This window comes from Malania oleifera, chromosome 3 (genome assembly GCF_029873635.1).
Source record: "Malania oleifera isolate guangnan ecotype guangnan chromosome 3, ASM2987363v1, whole genome shotgun sequence".
Taxonomy (NCBI): Eukaryota; Viridiplantae; Streptophyta; class Magnoliopsida; order Santalales; family Ximeniaceae; genus Malania; species Malania oleifera.
This window is the reverse complement of record NC_080419.1, coordinates 20,787,984-20,813,142: the sequence shown is the minus strand read 5'-3', so window position 1 is coordinate 20,813,142 and position 25,159 is coordinate 20,787,984. Positions and strand designations below refer to the sequence as shown.

The 25,159-nt window shown below is 36.5% G+C and overlaps 2 protein-coding genes across 3 annotated transcripts; both read left to right on the top strand.

Moving 5' to 3' along the window:
* The first annotated feature begins 372 nt into the window (after window positions 1-372).
* Window positions 373-15,098, top strand: LOC131151968 (double-stranded RNA-binding protein 2-like). Of its 2 annotated transcripts, none has more exons than XM_058103503.1 (4): window positions 373-1,044; window positions 2,002-2,278; window positions 12,643-12,862; window positions 13,653-15,098. In XM_058103503.1, the coding sequence occupies exons 2-4, from the start codon at window positions 2,033-2,035 to the stop codon at window positions 14,960-14,962; spliced, it is 1,776 nt and encodes a 591-aa protein (XP_057959486.1). In that variant the 5' UTR covers window positions 373-1,044; window positions 2,002-2,032; the 3' UTR covers window positions 14,963-15,098. The 2 variants fall into 2 exon arrangements, with proteins under 2 accessions (XP_057959486.1, XP_057959487.1); XM_058103504.1 differs by having other exon boundaries at window positions 473-1,215.
* Window positions 5,911-9,112, top strand: LOC131151969 (uncharacterized mitochondrial protein AtMg00810-like). Its single transcript, XM_058103505.1, has 2 exons — window positions 5,911-5,981; window positions 7,051-9,112. Exon 2 carries the CDS (start codon window positions 7,920-7,922, stop codon window positions 8,916-8,918), a length of 999 nt encoding a protein of 332 aa, XP_057959488.1. The 5' UTR covers window positions 5,911-5,981; window positions 7,051-7,919; the 3' UTR covers window positions 8,919-9,112.
* Window positions 15,099-25,159: the final 10,061 nt, after the last annotated feature.

The following is a 25,159-nucleotide window of genomic DNA, read 5'->3' as shown; positions in this document are numbered from 1 at the left end:
AGGTTTAATATCAGCTCATCTTGATTATCCTGCTTAGATACATAATTATAAAATTTATAGGCCCCACACCTAGGTTCACTTCCAACATTTAGTCAAAATATTGCCCAAAACATATCTAGACCCACAATTTTTTTTCGTAAATAACTAATTAAAACAAACCGTCATGCCTTGCATTAAGTTAAACAAATCAATCCAAATTTATCAAAATATAAACAAAAACCAAATATTTGTCTACATTTATCCTAAATTCTGTCTTGATTAAGAAATATATAAAAAATGAAAATCAAATATGGAGACACTTGGCATATGTTATAAATGTCAAACCAAAGTTTAGAACCATCAAACGTGTTTTATGCTGCCACATACCTATTTGCCAAAGCAGAGTGTTGCCAATGGAAGATTTCCACTCCTCACCTTGCCTGGATGCTATTAATGGAGGATTTAATTAGAAAGGATGGTCCTAGCCTACCATGACTTTCTTCAATTCAAATTCAAAGGGCTGTAATGAAGCATATATGAATGGTTGAATGTCAACTCTCATCCAAAGGGCAGGAGGGTGGACGCGGCAGAGGCTGTGATTCCCAGAACGTGCTTTGAACTCGCGTTGTGGGGCGCTTGGCAGCGACATCTCCACCGGATAAACCAACCTCCTCCAAATTTAGTGCGGTAGGTGTAATTAGCAAAACCACCCAAAGCCAATTTTAAATATGGGAGTAATGGCTGATGTTAAAAGCAGCTGTCATTTATCGTGGTAGAAGCAGCAGTATCAGCAGTGAAAGAGTCCCAGTACAAGAAAGTAGCGGTAGTGAGAGAGAGAGAGAGAGAGAGAGAGAGTAATGAAGGAAGCACAAACAACATAGTTGATGGACAGGTACATCATCAAAGCGGGGGGTGAAAGTTCAGTTTGTTGTTCAGATCTTCTTGGCTTTGGTTCTCTTTATTAGATCCCACTTGCTGGATTCCTCCCGGTGACTATGACCCCGCCCTCCGGTGGTCGACCCATCAGTTGGGTCAGAAGAATTCACCGTTTGAGACCCTTTTAAGGTCAGTATATTTTCTCTCGATTTTTTATGCAGGGCTTTGAAATGAATGAACTATTTGTCATTTGGGTACTGTTGGTTGACATACGATTGCGTTTGGTACTTGTGAGCTGAGTGGAACTTCTGTTTTCTGGCACAAATTGAGGAACCTTTGGGGTTTCGAAGTTTTTGAGAGGTGGGTTTCTTGATCCGAACGAGTTTTGGCTAGTTTTGGTTTTAAGGGCTATCTGATCGAGGCGGGCTTTTGAATATTTCATGGGTTTTCAAATAAATTATCTCGAATTGAATACAAGTTGAGACGTACTTTGCTCAGGTTTGATGCTTGTGGAACTTGAGCTGAATTAGAGTGCCCTATGACATTCCTTTATTACTCTCTTTCATTTGTTGTTTTTGTTGTTATGGCCTATGGGGGAAGCAGGGATGCTGTGGTATGGTTTTCTAGGGTGTTTGACATATTGGGATTTCTTTGAGGAGCTGATTTGGAGAGCCCTAAATATTGAAATCACTTGTTTTGTGCTAATTCGTTTTCTCGATCACGCCTAGTTTTGTGCAGTAGAATACTGCTCACTGGGTGTTTGGGTTCATTCTGCTATCTATATATGTACAAACTACTTGAGTTTTAGTACTATGTTTGTTGCACAACTGGATGGGTTTTGTCAGCATTGCGTTGAGGTTTCTGGCTTAGCCAACACATCATAGTAGAGCTTGAATTACATTTTATTTTGTGCTGTTATTGTAATATTTGAAATGCGGTCCAAGTTTCACAAAATTATTTGAGAAAATGTGAAGAACATTTGTACAACTTGGGTAAAACTTTTGGCGTTTAGGTGTCAGGTGATTGTTTGAAATCATTATTCCTGTTCTTGAAACTAAAAGTGCATGGTGACATGGTCTCTCTCTCTCTCTCTCTCTCTCTCTCTCTCTGTGGGATGCATATTTATGAATGTTTCCTTTTTTGTAGATTCTTCTTGTGATTGCTTGGCATAGGAGGCATGTATAAGAATCAGTTGCAAGAATTAGCTCAGAGAAGCTGCTTCAACTTGCCATCTTATGCCTGTATACGAGAAGGACCGGACCATGCCCCTCGCTTCAAAGCCACAGTTAATTTCAATGGGGAAATATTTGAGAGCCCCACCTTCTGCAATACTCTGCGACAGGCTGAACATGCAGCAGCTGAGGTTGCACTTAATGTGCTTTCAAAGAAAGGCCCCTCTAAAGCACTAGCTGCTAGAGTTTTGGTATGTTTCTAACTGGTATATTACCTCCCTTTTACTTATTTATTTATTTTTAAAAACTTCTTCTGTCTTATATATTCAGAAATGTATAATTTCCAGTTTTGTTCACTGCTAAATTTTAGAATGTAGTTGTATACTGAATGTAAAATTAACTGTTAGACCCACTGATTATGAAGGACTTGTCTAATTTAACCTTTATATTTGTGAGCTAACGCGTGCTGAAGACACTTGAGAGTCAAAATGAATAAACCTTTATCATTTTTAATGGTTTCATCTGACTATCTGAGGGAAATGTGGTTTAGTAACAATTACTGAAATTTAACTCCACAGTTCTAGTTTACCATTATTAACATGTGAACATGTAGGACATCCAAAAACTTCCAAATCAAGGTAACTAGCAGAATTACCTCCTATGGAGTCTTCACCTTAAGTGGATGGAGAGCGACTTGCCAAGGATCAAGATCTAGACGTTGCCTTTGATAAAAAATCCTTAGACAAGCTGACATTCAAGAGCACCAATGCTCTCTGTCTATATTAAAGTCCTATTCATGTGCTCAACTACGCCAAGGTTTTCTAGCAGTTTGGTTATGTCTTACAATACCCTCAAATCATACAAAAATTCATTGAACTCTTCAAACAAAATTGCAAACCATTGTTAGTTTGTAGGCATTTGATTTGTTTCCTCATCTGCCTCTCAATCAAGGTCTTCCACCGCTGAAAGGTATGCACAATTCTTTTGCTTTAAGGACACCCAAACTTTTCTATAGTTAGAATAAGCATTTATCTTGCACTACCTTTGGATGGAAGTTGAGACCGAAGGTCAGAAATGTCAAATATAATCCAGGATGCCTTGGTCCTATGAACTGCAGTGCAGTACTTAAGCTCCCTTTTCTGCTCACAAGAGTCTAGCACATTTTAAAATTTTAATAAGAAAGCTAAATAAGAATGGCCATGTAAACTTAAAATATGATTACAATAAAAATATCCATAAATTTTCTAATTTTAAAAAAAAAATAATAAGTCAACTTGAAAATATTTTTACCACTTTCTTTCAGTTGTCATATATTGTGTGATTGCTCTTGGAGTACTGAAAAGTGAGTTTAAAAATGTAAATAATTAAGTAAAAAATGGTTGTAATTAATTTCTATTTTTTTTTTTGGATAGAAGACAATTTTATTAGAACTAAGAAGCAGGGTACATAATGGGAGACAAGGAATCCTCCCTGGATAACAAAAGATACAAAAAGCTATTAAAAAACGAAAAGAACCCAAAAACAGTACAAGTATCAATCACAAGAGCCCTGCTAGTTTACAAATTGTACGTGTTCAATTACTTTTTTTTTTTTTTTTGAATTTTGGAAATATTTACCAGGTAGCTAGTTTACAGTGTTTTGTTTCTGTTCTGTTTGTGACTTTGTAGTTTCATTTTATAATTTTTTGCAATAATACTAAACTGACCCTTAAATTCGATTTGGTTGTGTCTTAGCAACACTGCAAGAAGCATTATTGCCTGTCAACACAGCTCCACAGTCAAAAGAGTCCCCATTGGGACACTGGCACACATGGAAGGAACAAGCAGTGTCTAAAACCCATTCATTGATGTTTGATTCCATCATCACTCACTAATAGAACACTCTCATTACTGATACCGTCCTCCAGAACCTTGGCTTTAACAGACTTTTCCTTTATTTTTAATCTTTTTCTTCATTTTGCCATTTCCTTTTTTGACCTAGACTTTTGTTTGCTTTCTAGATTTTTGATTTTCAGAGACACCAGCGCTCATCTCATCATCAATCATCTCTTTGGACTGAAAATAGGTTTGGTCATCTTTTTGGGAGATGCTTTATTTTTTTGTTTAAAAACTAAAATTCCATTAAAGAGTAAAAAACTACAAGAGATAAGGACAGCGATAACCTCCCAAAAAACCCAAAAGAATGTGCTCAGAAAGAAGCAAGAAAAGTAACCTTTTCCAAAGCAAAATCGAAGAAGCTTTCTCATCCTTGAAAATTCTCATGTAATTCTTGAGCTAAAAAGTCCAAAAAATTACACTCCACAAGTCCTCAAACCCCATTTTGTTATTCTTCCATTTCTACTATTCCCAAAACCCCAAAACCTTACTAACAAAGAATCATACACATTTTGTAGGGCCGTCCATGCCTCACTACAATAAGAGAATGAAGTATTCCAAAGATACCTCACCACCTTGGAATGAAGGAGTTAGTCTCGTTGACTCGCAACATAGCATACAAACATCTGCATTGAGCACCTTATATGGTCTATCTACGGCCAGTCATTGGTATCCTGTTGAGGACTAGAGTCCAAATAAAAGCTTGAACGTTCAAAAGAACTTTTGCCTGCCAGCTTTATTCAAATGGAAAGGGCTAGGAATTGAAGGTTCTATAAGATGAATAAAGATACAACTAGTGAAGAAAGATGTAGAAATCCTGAGTATCTTTGAATATCTTGGAGTAATTTAGGGAAGTATATATTGTATATTATTGAGAGAGATTTGTTTAGGAGATTATTTCCATATTTAGATCTTTCGATTGTATTATAAATATTGTAAATTGGCCTGTACAAAATTATTCAAGAAATACAGAAATTCCATTCTGTTTTCATGGTATTAGAGCTAGGAGATTAAACCTAGCTATCAATGGCGGAAACCGCCGGCCAAAGCAGAGGTTTGATGACCTCTGAATCTCACGAGGGTGAGAACGAAGCAATCTCCGCCATGGGCTCAACAAGACTCGATAACTCGTCCTTCCAGCTCACGGTGGAGAAGATGAATGGCAAGGGAAAGTTGGGGTTTATCACCGGCGAGCCACGGAGACTTGCCTCCTTCCTCATCCCTTTCCACCAGATCTTCCAAATGGGTCGTGTGATCAGGGCTCAGCGTAAGGGTGCCGGATTTATTTTTTGGTCGCACACCCACCACCGAAAGGAACCCGCTCGCTTCTGATCCTTGGACTTCGATGAGCGCAACGGTTATCTGAAGGGAGTCATCACTGATATCATCCACGACCCAAGTTGCGGCGCTCCTCTTGCATGCGTCACCTTCTGCCATCCTTTCTGGTACAAGCATCTTAAGGAGCTCTTCGTCGCGAGGGCATGTACTCCGGCAAGTTCATATACAGAGGCAAGAAGGCCACTCTCGTTGTCGAAAATGTTTTGCCGCCCAGATCTATTCCCGAAGGTGCTGTCGTGTGCAACGTCGAACACCATGTGAGTTATTACATAGCTTCGTCTTCCTTACCAAATTACGAAGCCACGGGTCAGTCTTCCACAAATATTTCTTCAGGTTCTTTAGCTCAAAGAGGTAATTTTTTGCAAGCCTTGAATATAACCTCTAATTCCAAAACTCTTTGGATTATTGATTTTGGTGCTTCTGACCACTTGACCGATGCCTATCATTTTTTCTCATCATATTCACCCTGTGCTGGAAATTTGAAAGTTAAAATTGCAGATGGATCACTCTCGTCTGTCGCAAGCAAAGGAAATATTTGACTCTTTGACTCCATGACACTAGAGTCTATTCTTCATGTTCCTAATTTAGCTTGCAACTTACTATCCATTAGTCAGTTAACTAAAAACTCCAATTGTTTTGCTAAATTTCTTCCCTCTCATTGTGTTTTTCAGGACCTATCATCGGAAAGACGATTGACAGTGCTAAGGAGTATGAGGGACTCTACTACTTTGAGGAGGCTAATGTGAGTGAACAATGTAAAACTACTATTTGTGATTCTGCATCTGTTTCTAGTGACAGTGAAATTTTGTTATGCCATTCTAGGACGGGTCTTCCAACTAAGACATTATTTCCTTCCATTTTTTCAAATAAAACGTCTTCTGAATTTCAGTGTGAGATTTTTGAACTTGCAAAACACCAGCGTAATTCTTTTCCAAAATCCACATACAAACCATCCAGACCCTTTACTATGATTCACAGTGATTTATGGGGGCCCTCACGCTCTCTTAATTGCACTCGCACGAGATGGTTTGTTACTTTTATTGATGATCATACTCGTATTTGTTGAGTTTACTTGTTGAAAGATAAAATTGAAGTTCGTTCTAGTTTCTCCAGTTTCCACTCCATGATTCAAACACAATTCCAAACTCACATTCTACTTTTACGTACTGATAATGGTACGGAATATTTCAATGATATCTTGGGATATTATCTTCAAGAAAATGGAATTGTTCATCAAAGTTCCTGTGTGATACCCCTCAACAAAATGGGGTTGCTGAACGTAAAAATAGGCATATTCTTGAAGTAGCTTGGGCATTGATGCTCACTACAAATATGAAAAATATATTTTTGGAGCAATGCCATTTTAACAGCTACACATCTCATTAATCGAATGCCTAGTCGAGGTCTTTCTTTTGCCACTCCTCTCCAGAAACTCTAGAAATGGTTTCCCAACACTCGGATCCACTCCAATCTCTCTTTGAAAATCTTTGGATGTACTGCATTTTTTCATGTTCATACCTACAATTGGGATAAATTGGAACCTTGTGCCATTAAGTGCGTTTTTATTGGTTACTTTCCTACTGAGAAATACTACAAATATTATGATCCTATCACTACAAAAAAGTTGTTTGTTAGCCTTGATGTCACGTTCTTTGAAACCACTCCTTACATCCCAAAACCCTCTCTTCAGGGGGAAAAATGGAGTGAAGATCGGTTCTTTGATTTCTTTGTTGATGAATCTGTGCCATACACTGAGTCTACCATTGCATCATTTCTTGACTTGTTATGTACAAAATATCACTTAACCTCAGGGGGAGATGCAGAAAAACAAAACAACACAGAAATACTTATTTACTCAAGAAAGCCAAACACAAAGAACAGGGAGAGTCTCATACTTGAGGCACCAAAAGAGTTGGAACTGGTGATAGCTATGAGCAACCATGAGTCCACGCCTAATCCCGATCAGGTAATAGATGGTCATGAGCTCCCTTCTGATAAGCCCGTACTTGATGACATCAATTTACCCATTGCAGTCAGAAAACAAACTAGGTCATGTACTCAATATCCCTGGTCAAAATACATGTCTTATAAAATTCTTGTCTACAGAATATCATGCTTTTACTTCTAACCTTGACAGGATAAAAATTTCAAAGAATATCCAGGAAGCCTTAGAGATTCCTAAATGGAGGGAAGCTGTCATAGAGGAAATGTAAGCTTTGGAAAAGAATGGAACTTGGGATGTTATGAATTTGCCGAGATGGAAGAAGTTGGTTGGTTGTAAATGGGTCTTCACAGTGAAATATAGAGCTGATGGGACAGTTGAACGATATAAAGCTAGACTCGTTGCAAAAGGGTTTACACAAATCTATGACATTGACTAACAGAGACATTTACACCAGTGGCAAAATTGAATACAGTTCGAGTACTCCTGTCCTTGACAGCTAATTTAGATTGACCACTACAACAACTCGACATTAAGAATGCATTTCTAAATGGCGAGTTAGAAGAAGAAGTCTACATGACGATACCACTAGGTTTCAGTAAGAAAAGTGAAGAAAACAGAGTATGTAAACTTAAAAGGTCCTTGTATGGACTCAAGCAATCTCCCAGAGCATGGTTCGACAAATTTGCGAAAGTGATAAAGAATCAATGATATCAATAAGGGCAATCAAATCACACTATGTTTTTCCAACAGTTTGAAAGTGGTAAGAAAACAATTTTGATAGTGTATGTTGATGATATAATCCTAATTGGAGATGATACAGTGGAGATGGAAAGATTAAAGAAAGTCCTAGCTTCTGAGTTTGAAGTTAAAGATTTGCGACAAATGCGGTACTTCTTGGGAATGGAAGTTGCTAGATCAGCAAAGGGTATCAGTGTCTCTCAGCGAAAGTATATCCTTGATCTCCTAACCGAAACTGGCATGCTTGGATGCAAACCTAGTGAAACCCCGATTGAAGTAGTAAAAAGGGTCGAAGACTGCGGAATACCAGTTAAAAAGGAGAGGTATCAGAGATTGGTTGGTAAACTAATTTACCGATTGCATACCAGACCTGACATTACATTTGCGGTAAGTGTGGTAAGTCAACACATGCATTCACCAAAAAAGACTCACCTAGATGCTGTGTATAAGATCCTTAGGTACTTCAAGGGTTCTCCGGGTAAAAGACTCTTTTTCAAGAAATGTGAAAGCAAGGAAGTAGAAATTTTCACAGATGCGGATTGGGCAGGATCAACGGAAGATAGAAGGTCTACCACTAGATATTGCACCTTTGTATGGGAAAATTTGGTAACTTGGAGGAGCAAAAAACAGAATGTAGTGGCTCAAAGCTGTGTTGAAGCTGAATTCAGGGCAGTTGCACAAGGGATATGTGAAGGGCTGTGGTTACTGAAACTCTTGGAAGAATTACAAATCCCGGTGAAATTCCCTATCAAACTCTATTGCGACAACAAAGCAATCATCAGTATCTCTCTCAATCCAGTTCAAGATGACAGGACTAAGCATGTAGAAGTGGACCAACATTTTATCAAAGAGAAGGTTGAAGAAGGAACCATCTATTTGACTTATGTACCTACCAAGGAACAAACTGCAGACATCTTTATTAAAGGGCTAGCCCACCAGAGCTTTGATGATTTCATTTGCAAGTTGGATATGATCAATATTTATGATCCAACTTGAAGGGGAGTATAGAAATCCCGAGTATCTTCGAATATCTTGGAGTAATTTAGGGAAGTATATATTGTATATTATTGAGAGAGATTTGTTTAGGAGACTATTTCCATATTTAGATCTTTGGATTGTATTATAAATATTGTAAATTGGTCTATACAAAATTATTCAAGAAGTACAGAAATTTCATTCTGTTTTTAAAAGACCTTGTAGAATACCTAATTCCCCACCTCCCCCCTGCTCATGCACATTTTAGGAATAAAAGAACAGCACAACCGGTAATAATTAAGCTCATCAACCTCTCTTTCATGGACTCCTGAAGAAATGGAATTCCATGAAAGAGTGCACCCTAAGAAAAGAAAAATCTGAAATTGGTATGTTATGAACAGCAGATACTAAACAGCCGAGGTACCAACAGCTCCAACACAGTTTATCCCACCCAAATGTACTCCCAAAAATGAATTCTATCACCATTACCGACTTTAAAGCAAGAGGAAAGAATAGATAAGTGACCTCGGAAATGAACTTTCAGGGACTCGCATAGGAAATTTTGCCACTTCCTGTTGCATCCCACCCATTTTGATGAATTCAGTACTTTTGAAGTTTTAATAACCTGGTGCCATAAGGAATTAACCTCCAAGATGCATAAGCACTTTCCAATTAAGGAGATGTTTTAGATTCCATTGCATGCCCCAGTCTCCCCTTAGGTTTGGGTCTGCTATCCACTTCCCAGCTAACAAAATGATCCTTCTTATTCTCCCAAAACCACTCTCGTAGTTCTCTCCAAAGTCCCAGCCACCCTCATGGGAACAGGAATTCTAAGAAATATAAAAAAAGGGAATACTATAAAGGATGGTTCTAACCTAACACAACCCCCCTCCCGAGCCCACCCCCAACGATAAATATGCCCTCTTCCAATCAAGTCTCTTAGTCTGCTCCCTATTCTCTCAATACTGTATACCAAAAGGCAACCGACAAAAGGGTTCCCCCTAAAGGAATACCTAGATACAATAAAGAGTCGCACCAGCTAGAAGATGACAATGAACACAATAGCCACAAGGCCAAATTCTGATTCTCTTATTTGACATCCAAAATTCCAAATCTGTTGGTTTTTCTTAGTTTTTTTCTGTCAAATTTTTTCTCTCGAACATGTGATTTTGCCTTGAATTTATCAAGATGGATTTTGACATATTTACTATAGGAATACAGATGCCGCATGAAACAAAATTTGCTGGTGATGCTTTTTTGTAATACACAGACTCCAACATATGCTATAAAGCAGCAAGAGGACTCAAAACATTTTGCAAAATCTCATTTAACAGATGCAATTGAATCTGAGTTACAGAGTAAGGGCTTCCCAGTTCATTCATTTACTACTGTCATTCTTCATTGTCTTTGACATCTTCTTTATCCTTAACAAAGCATCTTCCTGATCCATCTGACTTAATACTGCATGTATCTTGACTTGCCATGTCGCGCTGTCAAGAACATGAATATTGTGCTTTACAGTTGTCTTCAGAAAATGTTTATTCAACCAATCAGGGTTCTAAAGCCACGTTGTTATTATCAAACCCCCAAATCAAGCAAAACAGTAAAACAAGACCAGAAAATCAAAAAACAACTCAAAAAAAAAAAAAAAAAAATACAAGATTTATGTTGTTTGGCATTGAAAGCCTCCATCGAAAGGCATGTGAGGAGAGAGTTTTCATTATGAATCCAACAGAGATACAGAAAAAATCAGAATCACTCAACACTCAAACCCTAATCCTTGATGCACCAAAACCTCGTGCAAATGAAGAGGAATTCTGTCCAAATCTTACTAACATAAAAAATAAAACCTGCGAATACTAAATGGATTGTTGGATCGGATCAAGTCATGCCACAGGAGCTATCTTGCTGCACCTTCAAAACTCTTATGTTGTAGCAAACATAATGAGTCAAATGTGATGGGCCCTATACCTTGATGAGCTCCAATTATTAGAAAAGGGGCTGTATTTAGTGGAATGTAACGAATCCAAGATATTCTGAACAGGGATAAAGTGTGAAGTGTGACATCTACCGAGATAAGACAGTGGGAGGATGCGGGTCAGATTGTCTTCCAAAGAGATTCCATTCATAAAGACCAGAATTTGTGGTCAAGGTGGAGCAGAACCTAACCTAGGGATGATCATATCTGTCTTGATTTGGAGAGATTGATCTGAATGCATGGCACGGGATGCTGCCACAGATCACTCAACTTAAACCGGAAGTTTGATAAATTGAAAGTGGGAGAAATGTTCCCCTTTTTGTGTAAATGAGAAAACCAAGTAATTTTATATACAAGAAGCTCAGATTAGCAATCATAAGTTTTTATCTAGGCAGATGGACAATTTTATAGGTTTTTAGCTTATTTTAGGAAGCAGAGTGTGATATAAAGCAACCACCAGTCACCTATACCAATCAACAAAAGGGATGTTGAGAGGGAATTCTTCTCAAACCAAGATTGCAGATGTTTTGATCCGGAGGGGAAACAAAAGAGGACTACTTTCGGTGGAGTGACTTTCCACATGTGGAGAAACCCATGTTTCAAATCCTTAGTCAATAAATGCAACATTTTGAAGGAAAAAGATGAAGAGAATGGTAAATTATTTTCCCTTCTCTATTCTCTTACAACCCAAGAACTCTAGGTGGTAACACATGGTATGGGGTGGGTGTTGCTGTGGGTGGGTGCATGTTGCCTTGGCCAACCCTGACCCAAGTATTTTTATTGAGAATTATTTTTATGCTATGTAATGTTTCTTGCACATTTTAAACTTATAAATTTATTATAAGCAATTACTAGTCATTCAACAATAAGTATTTCAAATATGAATTCTTAATTAAAATATACTTTTTTTTTTTCATAAAGTGGTGTGATTTTAGAGTGGATACAGATATTATGTAGTAATGGAGAGACAAATATGGGTGGAGAAAGTTCCATAGGATACAAGTGATGCATCAGAATCTGGTGCAGAGATTTAGCATTTAGGATGAGGAGAAATTATTAGATTAGGCATGAAATTTTAGGCAACTAACCATCTCCTGGATTTTGAATGACTTTGAATTAAAATTATCAGTTTAATTTAAACTTTCCTAAAATTTGTCAGTATCCAGGGAAATTATCCATTGTCTAAAATGTAACTTGGTTAGGCAGCCTAACCTTTGTCCATTTGTCCATGAGTGTGAAGCAGGGGCTGACTCATACCTATGTGGCCTTGCCTGAAGAATTCTCCACATGGCACTAAGTGCTGGTTTCATAAGAATTATCCAGTGCATCTTTTATGTCTTCTCAGTTCTCCCTTCAAGTGAAGTGCAGCATCTCTCTCTCTCTCTCTCTCTCTGTTTTTGTTCCTAAATTTTTTTAACAGCAGGCTATCTAACTGATTGGACAGGAGCATTGAACTCTTTCAATGGTCCAATATCTTGAAGCTGAGCTGCGCTTCCAGTGCCACTATCAACTTTAATTTAGATCATTATGAATGTGTTTCTTAGTAGTAGATGTCCTAGTTTTTCTTGGCGGGATTTACAATTCAACCTACTGTAATTCTGCCCTCTCTGATATGCATGTCTTAGTTACCTGTATGCAGTTGGTGGCCTTTTACTACAATGTCATCTCCCAATAAATATTTTACAGTCCTCTCTCTTTTAAGTTCTGCATATTGTTTGTATACAATGTTATAGTTATTTTTCTTTTTCATAATTTTGTACTACTCAGGATGAAACTGGAGTTTACAAGAACCTGCTTCAAGAAACAGCTCATAGAGCTGGGTTGAAACTTCCAGTTTATACTACTGTTCGCTCTGGACCTGGCCATGTTCCTGTTTTCTCTTGCACAGTGGAGCTTGCTGGAATGAGTTTTACAGGAGAAGCAGCTAAAACCAAGAAGCAAGCTCAGAAAAATGCAGCAATGGCTGCTTGGTCTGCCTTGAAACAATGTACACATCAGTCCCTTACCTTTTTGTCATTCTTCATGTTTCTCTGGATTGTTTTCACCAGAAATCTGAGGCAGCAATGTCATAAGACTGTGAATATGGATGAGGTGGTTTGCCCTGAACCATCAATCGAAGATAGCAATGCTATACCACCAGACTGGATAGCCAGACTAGTGTTGACATCCTGGATAGTCTGGCTATAAAGCCTGGCTATGAGCAATGATCATTTTGCTATGAGCACATGATTAACTTGAAGCTTTTCTCTGGATAGAAAAACAATTGCTTTGGTTCAACCGGAACCTTGTGTGTTCTACTTTTTCTGGTCACAGTGCTTTTAATGCTTGCATACGTAACTCTGGCAATTTATTTTAACAAATTTATACCAGATGACAGAGTTTTGGTTCAAAGCCTCATAATTCATGCTATCTATGATTCAGCCATTTCTAGATTATGGCACTTGATTTCCCTGACAGAATACTCTTGATTTTATTTGTTCAATTCTAAACTATCCTTCAAGTTCTTAATGCTATTTACTGGTGCCTTCCCTTATGGTGTCACAATACATCATTCTCATTAATGTCCTACAATGTTAAAATACTCTAGAAGGCCCAAAATGTGGAGAATTCCTTCATTCCCTATTTGGCTTTTAAGAGATGGTACTCTAAATTGGTCCTAGTACCTCAATTCAATGAACAGCGGGATTGCACTGAAAGGGAATCCCATGAATGCTTATATTGTATCTGCCTTACCTTGCTATCACCCTACACTGATTCTCCTCGTGTTGCTTCTGCAGTGTCACGGTCAGGCTCTCCATCATCTTCCTCTTCTTCAGCAGAGTCTGTAAGCAATGATGAGCAAGAACAAGTCATTGTTGCTCGTTATCTTTCTAGTCTAAAACCACCAGAGACTAGCACATCATCACAGAGAGATCGGCGACATGAACGACGGGGATCTACTCCTGTGCGAAAGGATGTGATCCCATATAATGGTGGTGGATCATTGTATGCTATGCAGTGCCAGAATTGGGCTTATTCTCACTTCGCCACACAAGCAGCCATGTATCAAAATTGGCCACAAGATAGAGCAGCTCAGCAGCCAAGCCCCCTGTTGGCACTTCCGTCAGCCCCAACGACTCCCCCCAGTCCCCACGTTTTTCCATTGATACGGTCCATATTTCAGCCAGATCAGGGTCATTATTTCCTGGCTAGTGAGCAAGAACACGTCCCTCTTGTGCCAGGTATTGGCCCATTTCTTTATATCTCAAACCGTTCGGTGCCTGTTCCAGTTAGGAGTATGTCTCAAGTTTCCATACGAGAGATCGAAGAAAAACCTCCAGTGGAAGAGGACTGGCTTCATGGTGATGTAAATTCTGGTCCCTGGAAAGCCAAGTTCCTGTCAAATGCATCCAGGCTTTCTCCAGTTGATGTTGCAAAGCCACCCATTCCACCAACCGGTCATTCTGAGCCGAGAATCCAGGGAATACTGCAGGGGAAAGAAGAAGATAGGAGCAGTGAATTAGCATCTAGTTCTGGAAACTCCACTCAAACCAGCCGGCCAGCTGAACAATTTAAGTGGACTAGTCCTAGGTTTATCAATACCAGATTTAGGCCTAGACCGACAAGTGCAGACGAAACAAAGTTCCGGTCAGAAACCTCACACAGCTTGGACTATCGTCTGTCTAGTACTGGACCCCAAACTCCACCCACCCCAGGTTCTCCTGGATTGACCAGGGGCCTTGTACCACATTTGTCCGCAGCACCTGTGATGGCCAGAACAGCTAGTTCTGTATCTATGAGTGACCCCAAACCCGAGACTTCAAACCCTCGAGTACCTACTCTGCACCCAGTGAGAATCTCAGGTTCTGCAAGTTCAACTAGACCTTGGTTGGAAGGGATGAAGAGCGGTGGGTGCAGGCCGTCTGCTAATTTCATGGCACCAGCAGTTCATGTTCGATCAGTTGTGCCAGTCTGTTCAGCCCCTCCTGCTAAAGCAATGCCAGCGCCTAGCCAGGAGAAACCTCCATCAGGGGGTGAGAAGACAACTGAAGAACCAGACGGAGATATTTCAGCTACAAGTTCAGAATTTGGTAAGCTTCGAATGTGAACCGGTTGCGTTTTTTGATTGTTGTAGGTCCTTACAGGTTGCAGGAATAGCTGAGCAATGTTTATGCTTCAGAGTTCCATATAATATAGGGAAACAGAATGAAGAATTTTGACTAATAAAAGGATTAATTCTTTAATACCTTCTGAGTTTTGATTTTACTTTCTTATAATGAATCTGAAGAAGTGTCCTTTTTGTGTTTTTAGCTTAGTTTGCATGCACAGTTTTTTTTTTTTTTTGTTTCAATTGCTATACTTTAATGTTGTCATTCTAGCTAGCAAGGATCAATTAATAGCATAATTAGAGTAAGAAAAAAATTCACACAATGAACATTTGAAACTATAAAAATTAAACACATAGTTTACTTAATGCTTACGAAAAAAGTGAGTTGTGTCTCAGTATCATTGTCACGAAAAGCCTTTTATTCGAGATTTTCTCCAAATGATAAAAACATAAGCGTCGGGCATGTGGGGAATTTGGCATTAAAAAAGGTTTTCCTAATTTTAAGGAATTTGGCATTAAAAAAGGTTTTCCTAATTTTAAAATTTTGTCAAATATGATGGTTGAATTGTTCGCAATCATGGTTTTCATCTTGCTTGAGCAAAGAATAACAATCTGTTTTGGAATCGAGCTTGTGGAAGTAATTAAGTTATATTATTAGTCAAGGTTATTCGATCCAACTTTTTCCTATATTTTTCGCGAGGGTAATTAATACGTAAAAATTTGTAGGCTAAGCTTAGCTCTTGATATAATCATTCCACTCATATCTTCAAAATTCCTCTTTGCTTCAATTGATCTTTTGGGTCCTATTTCAAACTTGGAAAGATTGGGAAAATGAAGAAAAATATGAATGAATTTATTCTTTTCATAATTTTTTATTTTTAAAATAAATAAATAAATGAAACGTATGATGGAGGAACAAAATTATGATTTTACACATTATCTATGTTGAATTTTTCTTAATAATTTATCATATTTAAAATATTTTTTTTGTTTTAAAACTATTTTATATATAAATAAAATATAATAATTTTTTTTTTCTTTTTAAACAAAATTCTTGATCCAAAATAGATTTGTAGCATGGAGATTTTTTCTTTGGGCAGTTTTTTTTTTTTCCTGATCTTCCAAACATGATAGATTTTTAAAAAATGGTGTTAAATCTTTTTTCAGTTTTTATTTTTATATAATGAAAAAATGAATTATGAGAATTTAATTGTACACAATATCAATTTTTTGTTTTTATTGTTGATTTTCTATCGTTACAAAATATATTGAAAATTAAATTTTATTATTTTTAATTGTTTTGTCAACTTGTCTCTAAAACACTTTAATATCCATAATGAATTTCTTATCATTCATTTTGTACATACTCATTTATTATAACTAAAATGAAAATAAAATGATCATATGAATTTAAAATATAATTAGTATAAAAATAGATCATTTTTAATAAAAAAAATGTTCATAAAATATTTTAACTATTTTTCAATTGTCATGTGCAATAAGATTGTTCTTGTCAAGTGAATATTGAATATAATGATTAGCTAAAATACTTGTAATAATTTTTATATTTTTAATTTGCATTCTTTTGTAATTTTACTATCTCAATCATATTTCTTTAATTATTATCTAATTCAAGGACAACAAATGAGTATGTTGACTTTTTAAGTCCGATCCCTGTTTTGATGCTGACAAAACACATGTTTCTTATGTGTGTATTGTTATTTTTTGTCCTACATTGGTAGAATAGTTCCATATTACTATAAAAAGTTGTTTTGAATTTTTTGTATTATTTGTCTCATATTGGAGAGAAGTGTTTTTTAGACTTGAGGTTAAAGTTAGATAAAGAACTCAACTCTCCATTTGTAAAACACACCTCAAAGTTGTATTTTGTCAAAAAGTAGTGAATTGATCGTCAACGCCCGAAGACGTAGGTAATTCTATATCGAACCTTGTTAATTTTTTGTCTTGTTCTTTTTACTATTTTATTATTAATTTTTGCATTACTTTAGTTTCTTATATATTCAATAGCAATAGTTGTAGTATTGGTGTTTAACACAAGTGGGGTGCCCGACACAACAATTAGTATCAGAGCTAGGTTGAATAGTGTCGATACGGAGATGTTCCTATATTAGGATCCTTAATTCCATGTTTGATATCTAAGAAATACCTTGTCTAAGCGAGTGCTCAGAGACCATTGCGGCTCAGTCGTTCCCTAAAGGTCGGCCTGGTCAAAGTGGAATTTCATAGGATAAAATAGAGTAGACACAATTGGTACGTACTATTTATCCTAGGCATTTTGCTTTGTTGGTTGCTATTGAATATATAGAAGATGACAGAAACTCGTGCAGCAGTAGAAGAAACTCTGTCCACACGAACTCCAGCCCCTTTGGCTTCGATATCATCTTGAAGACGATAGCTAATGCTCGGTTTGAGGTGGAGAAATTTGATGGTGCCAATAATTTTGGTATGTGGCAATGTGAGGTGATGGACATCTTGTATCAGCAAGAATTAGATATTGTTTTGGATGATAAACCAGTAGACATAGGTGATAGAGATTGGGAAAAGATCAATCGTCAGGCATGTGGTACAATTCATCTGTGTTTCGCTAAAAGTTAGAAATATTGTGTTATGAGGGAGGCATCTGCAAAGAAATTGTGGAAGACATTGGAAAATACATTTATGACCAAGAGTCTAGAAAAACGGCTCTATTTGAAAAAGAAATTGTTTTGCTTCCAATATCAACTAGGTATTTTGATTAATGACCACATAAATGCTTTCAATATAATTTTGGCTAATTTGTTAAATTTGGATAAAAAGGTGAAAGATGAGGATAAAGCCATATTGTTACTGAATTCTCTCCCTGATGAGTATGAACATTTGACCACCACTTTATTGTATAGGAAAGATAAAATTACTTATGATGCTATTTGTACTGCATTGATTAGTATTGAATGCAGAAAGAAGGATTAGAGGGTCCATAAGAAAACAGTAGAAGCACTAACAATAAGGGGACGTTCTCAGAGTCGTATGCTTGGAAGAAAGAGTAAATCTCATGGGAGGAGTAAATCTCGTAGGAGACCTACTAAAGATGAATGCGCCTTTTTTCGTGAGAGAGGGCATTGGAAGAAAGATTGCCCTAAATTATAGCAGAAGAATAAGGACAAAACACATTCTAATGCCTATAGCCAATAATGATGAAAGTAAGTCAAATTTTTCTCTTGTTGGAACATTTTCATCACATTATTTTGGTGAGTGGATTTTAGATTCTGGTTGTTCCTATCACATGTGTCCCAATAGGAAATGGTTTTCTAATTTTGAAGAATTAGATGGTGGGGTTGTTTTTATGGGAAATGATAATACTTGTAAAACAATTGGAATATGATCTATACAGTTAAAATGTCAAGATGGAACTATTAAGACCTTGACTGATGTTACGTATGTTCCAAGCCTAAAGAAGAATTTGATTTCATTGGGTGCCTTAGAATCTAAAGGGTTCACTATCACTTTAAAAGATGGAACCTTAAAGATTAAATTAGGTGCGTTGGTGGTGATGAAAGGAATAAGGAAAAATAACTTGTATTATTTATAAGGTAGTACATTTATTGGCTCAACAGCTGTTATTTCTAAGAAAGATGCAGGTTCAGATACAACCAGGTTATGACATATGCGATTAGCACATGTAAGAGAAAAATCTTTGCAATAATTAGTCAAGCGAGGTTTGTTAAAGGGTGCAAAGGTGTGCAAACTTGAATTTTGTGAGCATTGCATTCTGGGAAAACATATTAGAGTGAAATCTGGCACTGCAATCCACTAGACTAAAGGTATTTTAGACTACATCCATACAGATGTATGAGGGGCCACAAAAACGGCTTTGTTAGTTGGTATGCATTATTTTGTCACTTTTGTTGATGATTTTTCCGGAAGAGTTTTAGTGTATTCTATGAAACATAAAAATAAAGTGTGTGATATTTTCCTTAAGTGGAAAAAATTAGTTGAAACATAAACTGGCAGAAAGATTAACGGCTCAAATCAGATAATGGTGGTGAATACACAAGTGACTCGTTTATGAAGGTATGTCAAGATAAAGGTATTGCTTGACACTTCACAGTTCGAGATACACTACAACTTTGCTAGAGAAAGTTTGATGTATGTTGTCTAATGTTGGATTAGAAAAAAGGTTTTGGGCTAAGGCTGTAACGACCTGCTCCTTTTTTACATATATTTTTTTTATATAAATAAATTATCATCACATCATACACTCTAACTCAGCAGGTCACAATCCACCTGGGCCCGTGGGCACCAGAGATATAACAAAACATACAGCAGAAGCCTACGTAGCAGAAAGTATAAAATCATATGCATCTCATCATAACACATACCAGAGTCACTACAATTACTATCTCATAGTATATACATCTCAAAAATGAAATCTAGGGACAATCCCCACAAAACCTAACTGTCCCTACCAAAAACTTACCCTTCCAAAGAGGGCAAACAACTGATCTAGATCAGCGGGGCTTTTCCCGCTCTCCTATCAGGGGCTCCTGAAAAATGTATAAGATTTAGGGGTGAGACACCTCTCAGTAAGGGAAATAAACTAATACCAGTGTGTGGCAACATGAGTATTCTGTGTTCTACATATACCATACATAACATATTTAATACTGTTTATCAAATCTGGGAAAACATATGCATATCAAAACATGGCAGAACATACTACATTTTTATAAACATTTCTCATCTCATATCATAATAATAACATAAAAACAACCCTGGTAGGTTAGCTGACTGTTGTCATGTATTACCCCCACATGACTGGGTTGTGTGGCCCGAAGGCGGGACCTGACAATGGTTGGCCGACCACTGCCAAGTCAAACAGTAGTCTGTAGGTCCGATGGGTCTACCCAGACTGGTCCGTACACTAGGGGCGATAACAGCACACTTCTTGAAAATAACCACATCGACCATCCAATCTCACACCACTCCGTACAGCGGCGTTAACACAGATATCATGATCACGAGGACTATGGACACATAGCAACGGTACCGTGCAAGTGCTAGCCTAGACCAAGCCAACCAGATTTTGATATCATATACATATACTAAAACCGTGATACATAAATATCTCATATCATTTATTTTCACATCAATCATATCATTTCACATATATACGTGTATCATGAAAATCATCGGCCCGTACGCCGGTATTACACATTTTAATATAACATGGCCCGTACGCCGGCAAATCACATAGCACAGCCCGTATGCTGGCGAACCACATAGCACGGCCCGTACGCCAGCAAATCACATAACACAGTCCGTACGCTGGCAAATCACATAGCACGGCCCATACGCCGGCAAATCTCATCCACATAGCACGGCCCATACGCCGGCAAATCACATATACATATAAAAATATCTCGGCCCGTACACCGGTTTTCCATCATAGAAATCCATATCGTCCCCATTCCAAAAAAAAAAAACAGTATTTCACAACATTTTTATACTCATGCCACACTAAACAAATTTTCTACGTATTCAACATATCATCATTTAAACAGTATTTTTCAAATATAAATCATATATATAAATATATTTATTTTTCCTGAAACCAGATGCTATATATATATATACATACATTTTCTCAAAACAAAACTAGCTTAGTTTATCCCCTTACCTGATTCCTGAAAAGCCCCTAAGAAAATCTTCCCCGTACCCACAAGGTTCTCAACTCAATACCCTGAAAATGAAAACTCGCAGAATTAAAGTTTAGTATTTTCGTACGTACAACATTTTCTATAACTAACACTAAGTCAAATTCGACTTAAAAAGTCTTACCTCAACTTAGGGATGATTCCTAACGTTCCCAATCAACACCTTGGAATTGAAAATTTTCAGTATTAAAGTTCAGTATTTTTACGCGTATATCACTTTCTTCAACTACCAAAAATCCAAATATTGAATATAAAGCCTTACCTTGGATTTGGGATGAAATCCAACTTCGTTTCCCTGACGATCCACTCCGGCAGACTTGTAGAGAATTTCGCCAGGAGCGTCGTGGTGGCTTCGGTTTGTCGATCCGGCATAAAACTAGCCCGGAATCGAAGAGAGAGAGAGAGAGAGAATGAACTCAAAACTTCTTAAAGAAGCTTGTGTTATTTTATATATATATATATATATATATATATATATATATATATATATATATATATATATATATATAGTAAACATTTATTAAAGTGTAGCTTCTTGAAGAAGCTTTTATACTTTATATATATATACACACACACACACACACACACACACACATATATATATATATATACATGCTTTAATATATATATATATATATATTTGTTCTTTATCATACTATTCATTTTACTTGTTAATTTAATTAATTAATTTTATTTTATTATTTTATTATTATTATATATATATATATTTTTTTTTTCCTGGTTACTACAAAGGCTGTTAGATATGCGTGCCATCTCATTAATCATCTACCATCATCTGCAATAGGGGGAAAAACACCTTATGAGGTATGGTCTGGAAAGTCTACTAGTGATTATAATTCTTTACGTGTATTTGGTACTATGGCTTATTATCATGTTAAAGAATCTAAGTTGGATCCAAGAGCCAAGAAAGCAATATTCTTGGGGATAAGTGCAGGAGTAACTCTCCAGTTACGGTGGGGAATAGTTTACAAGAAGAGAAGATTTCAATTCAAGAATCTTCACAGCAACAAGAATCAATTGTTACTTAGAGGCCAAGACGAGAAATTCAAAAACCTGCTCGATATACTAATATGGTGGCCTATGTACTTCCAGCTATGGATGATAATGTTCCTTACAGTTTTAAAAAAGTAATGAGGAACTCTGAATCATACAAGTGGAAAAGAGCGATGGACGAAGAAATGTAGTCTCTTCATCAGAATTAGACTTGGGAGCTAGCCCAGCTGCCCAAAGGTAAGAAAGCAATTGGTTGCAAATGAGTTTATGTAAAGAAAGAAGGATTTCTAGATGTAAATAATGTTCGCTTCAAAGCTAGATTGGTAGCTAAGGGCTACGCACAAAAGGAAGACATTGATTATAATGAGGTATTTTCTCCAGTTGTTAAACATTATTCCATTCGAATTTTGTTGACTTTGGTAACACAATTTGATCTTGAACTAGTTCAGATCGATGTAAAAACTGCATTTTTACATGGTGATTTGGAAGAGGAAATCTATATGACTCAGTCAGATGGATTTCAGGTTGTTAGAAAAGAAAATTGGGTATATAAACTGGGTAAATCGTTGTATGGTTTAAAACAGTCTCCAAGACAGTGGTACAAACGATTTCATTAGTTTATGATGGGTCAGAAGTACATTAGAAATAAACATGATTATTGTGTTTATTTTCGTAGACTACAAAATGAATCTTTTATATATTTACTCTTGTATGTTGATGATATGTTAATAGCTTCAAAGAATATGGAAGAAATCAACAAGTTGAAAAGTCAATTAAATCAAGAGTTTGAGATGAAAGATCTTGGTGAAGCAAAGAAGATACTTGGCATGGAAATTCATAGAGACAGAATAAGAGGAAAAGTTAGTTTGTCTTAGAAACAGTATTTGAAGAAGGTAGTACAGAGTTTTGGCATGTTTGAGCAGTCAAAACCAGTAAGCACTCCTCTTGCTCCTCATTTCAAACTTAGTGCGATTTTATCTCCTAAATCATATGAGGAACGTAAGTATATGTCATAGGTTCCTTATGCAAGTGCTGTTGGTAGTTTGATGTATGCAATGATATGTACTAAACCTGATATTTCACAAGCTGTTAGTATGGTGAGCAGGTATATGCATGATTCGGGTAAAGGGCATTGGCAAGCTGTGAAATGGATTTTGAGATATATTATGAATATGATTGATGTTGGTATAGTATTTGAGAAAAATAATACTATTGATCAATGTGTTGTTAGATATATGGATTCTGATTTTGCAGGTGATTTGGATAAACGTAGATCAACTACTGGATATGTTTTTACATTTGCTAATGGTCTAGTGAGTTGGAGGTCTACCTTACAGTCTACCATTGCCTTGTCTACAACAGAAGCAGAGTACATGGCAGCTTCAGAGGCTGTTAAGGAAGCTATTTGGTTGCAGGGTTTACCTGAAAATTTGGGAGTTGTTCAGAAACACATTATTGTGTTCTATGATAGTTTGAGTGCTATTCATTTGGAAAAGAACCAAGTCTATCATGCACGAACGAAGCACATCGACATTCAGTTTCATTTTATGCGGGATATTATTGATGGAGGCAAGATACTTATTCAGAAGATTGCTACAATTGAAAATCCTGCGGATATGTTAACCAAAATTTGGACAACAATCAAGTTCAAACATTGTTTCGACTTGATCAATATCCTTCAAGTCTGAATATTTTTTGAAGGCGCCGATGATATGGAACTCCATAAAATGTTGGTGATTGAAAAATTTGTTAAATTTATCGTCAAGGTGGAGATTTGTTGTTTTTTTGTCCCACGTTGGAAGAATAGTTTCACATTAGTATAAAAAGTTGTTTTGAATTTTTTGTATTATTTGTCCCACATTGGAGAGAAGTGTTTTTTGGACTTGAGGTTGAAGCTATATAAAGAACTCAACTTTCCTTTTGTAAAACACACCTCAAAGTTGTACTTTGTCAAGAAGTAGTGGATTGATCATCGGCGCCCGAGGACGTAGGTAATTCTATACCGAACCTCGTTAATTTCTTGTCTTGTTCTTTTTATTGTTTTATTATTAGTTTCTACAGTGCTTTAGTTTCTTATATATTCAATAGCAATAGTTGTAGTATTGGTGTTTGGCACAAGTGGGGTGCGTAGTAAAACATGTATTTAGTGATTGAAGAGGTTATAATTCAACATACACATAAGGAGACTAGCAATGGAAGCCTTGAAGGACTTAAAGACTATACACTTAGGTGCATTCCTTGATGTTAGAAGAGTGAATAAGAATGCATATTTGATTTAATTTGTATGTGCATTTAGGTTTTTATATTTTGGTCTGTAATAAATGCATACATCTGCATGATATGACTTAATGCTCAAATAGGCCTTACAACAGACTTCAGGTCCCCATAAACACTTCATGGAAAATCCTCTATAACTTAAAATTATACCATTATTAAAAGGGGTGAATTCTATTAAAAATCAAGACCTAAATTAAGCTTTGAAAGGGTTTTGGCCGACCGAACATAGGGCGTTAAAAATGCCTTGGTCGACCGAACTGGTAAAAAGTCAATTCTTTGACTTGGCTCAGATGACCAACCCATATTTGAACTAAAATTCCACAATCGACCGAACCTTGAATGCTCACACTTTTAACTAGCCTCAACTGCCTGAACCTCTAGTTCAAAATGATCTCGGGCGACCGAATAGCTAGATCCGACAACCCGAACCAAGCACCGAGTGCCCGATCTTATAAAGGTTGTGAAAATGCCTTGGCTTTAGCCAACTAGACTCACCCATAGTCACCCAAACCCAATACATGTTTTGTGTCTGTTTCGGACGACCGACCCTAAGGACTAAACAACCAAATATCTTGGGTTGCCAATAATTAAGCGGTAATTGGGGTTAAATTCTAATTAAATAATTTTAAAAATCCCTAATATGTCCCTAACAGTTATAATTTTTAGAAAAATTATAAATACCTCTTTCATAATTTAGATTAGCAATTTTGATTAACAAATATTTTCTCTCAAATTTTTCACTTAATCAAAATTCCCCTATACACACTTTTATTTCAAAAATCGTTTTGAGGTTAAATTTTTTACTCTCCAACTCTCTTTATTACTATTTGGAAAATCTTTTGTAAGAGAGTATTTATTTTTTTTTTGGGCATTTATCTTGATTGTGTTTATTGCAAAAACAACTTTTGAGCATAAATCCTAATTTCTCCAAATATTTTTTATTGCTAATCTTTGTTAGAGAAATACTTATTTTATTTTGATCTTTGAAGTCTCAACATCAAAGATCACACAAGGTTTTTGCAAAAATATTATTAAGAACAAAAACCCTAGGTTCTTCGGTTCGTCTTTAAAAAATATTTTAAGGAGAGTATTTTATTAGGGTTCAAATCTTTGATGCATTTTATCATATATATATATATATATATATATATATATATATATATATATTTCTTCAAAGATTGGATTATTTGTT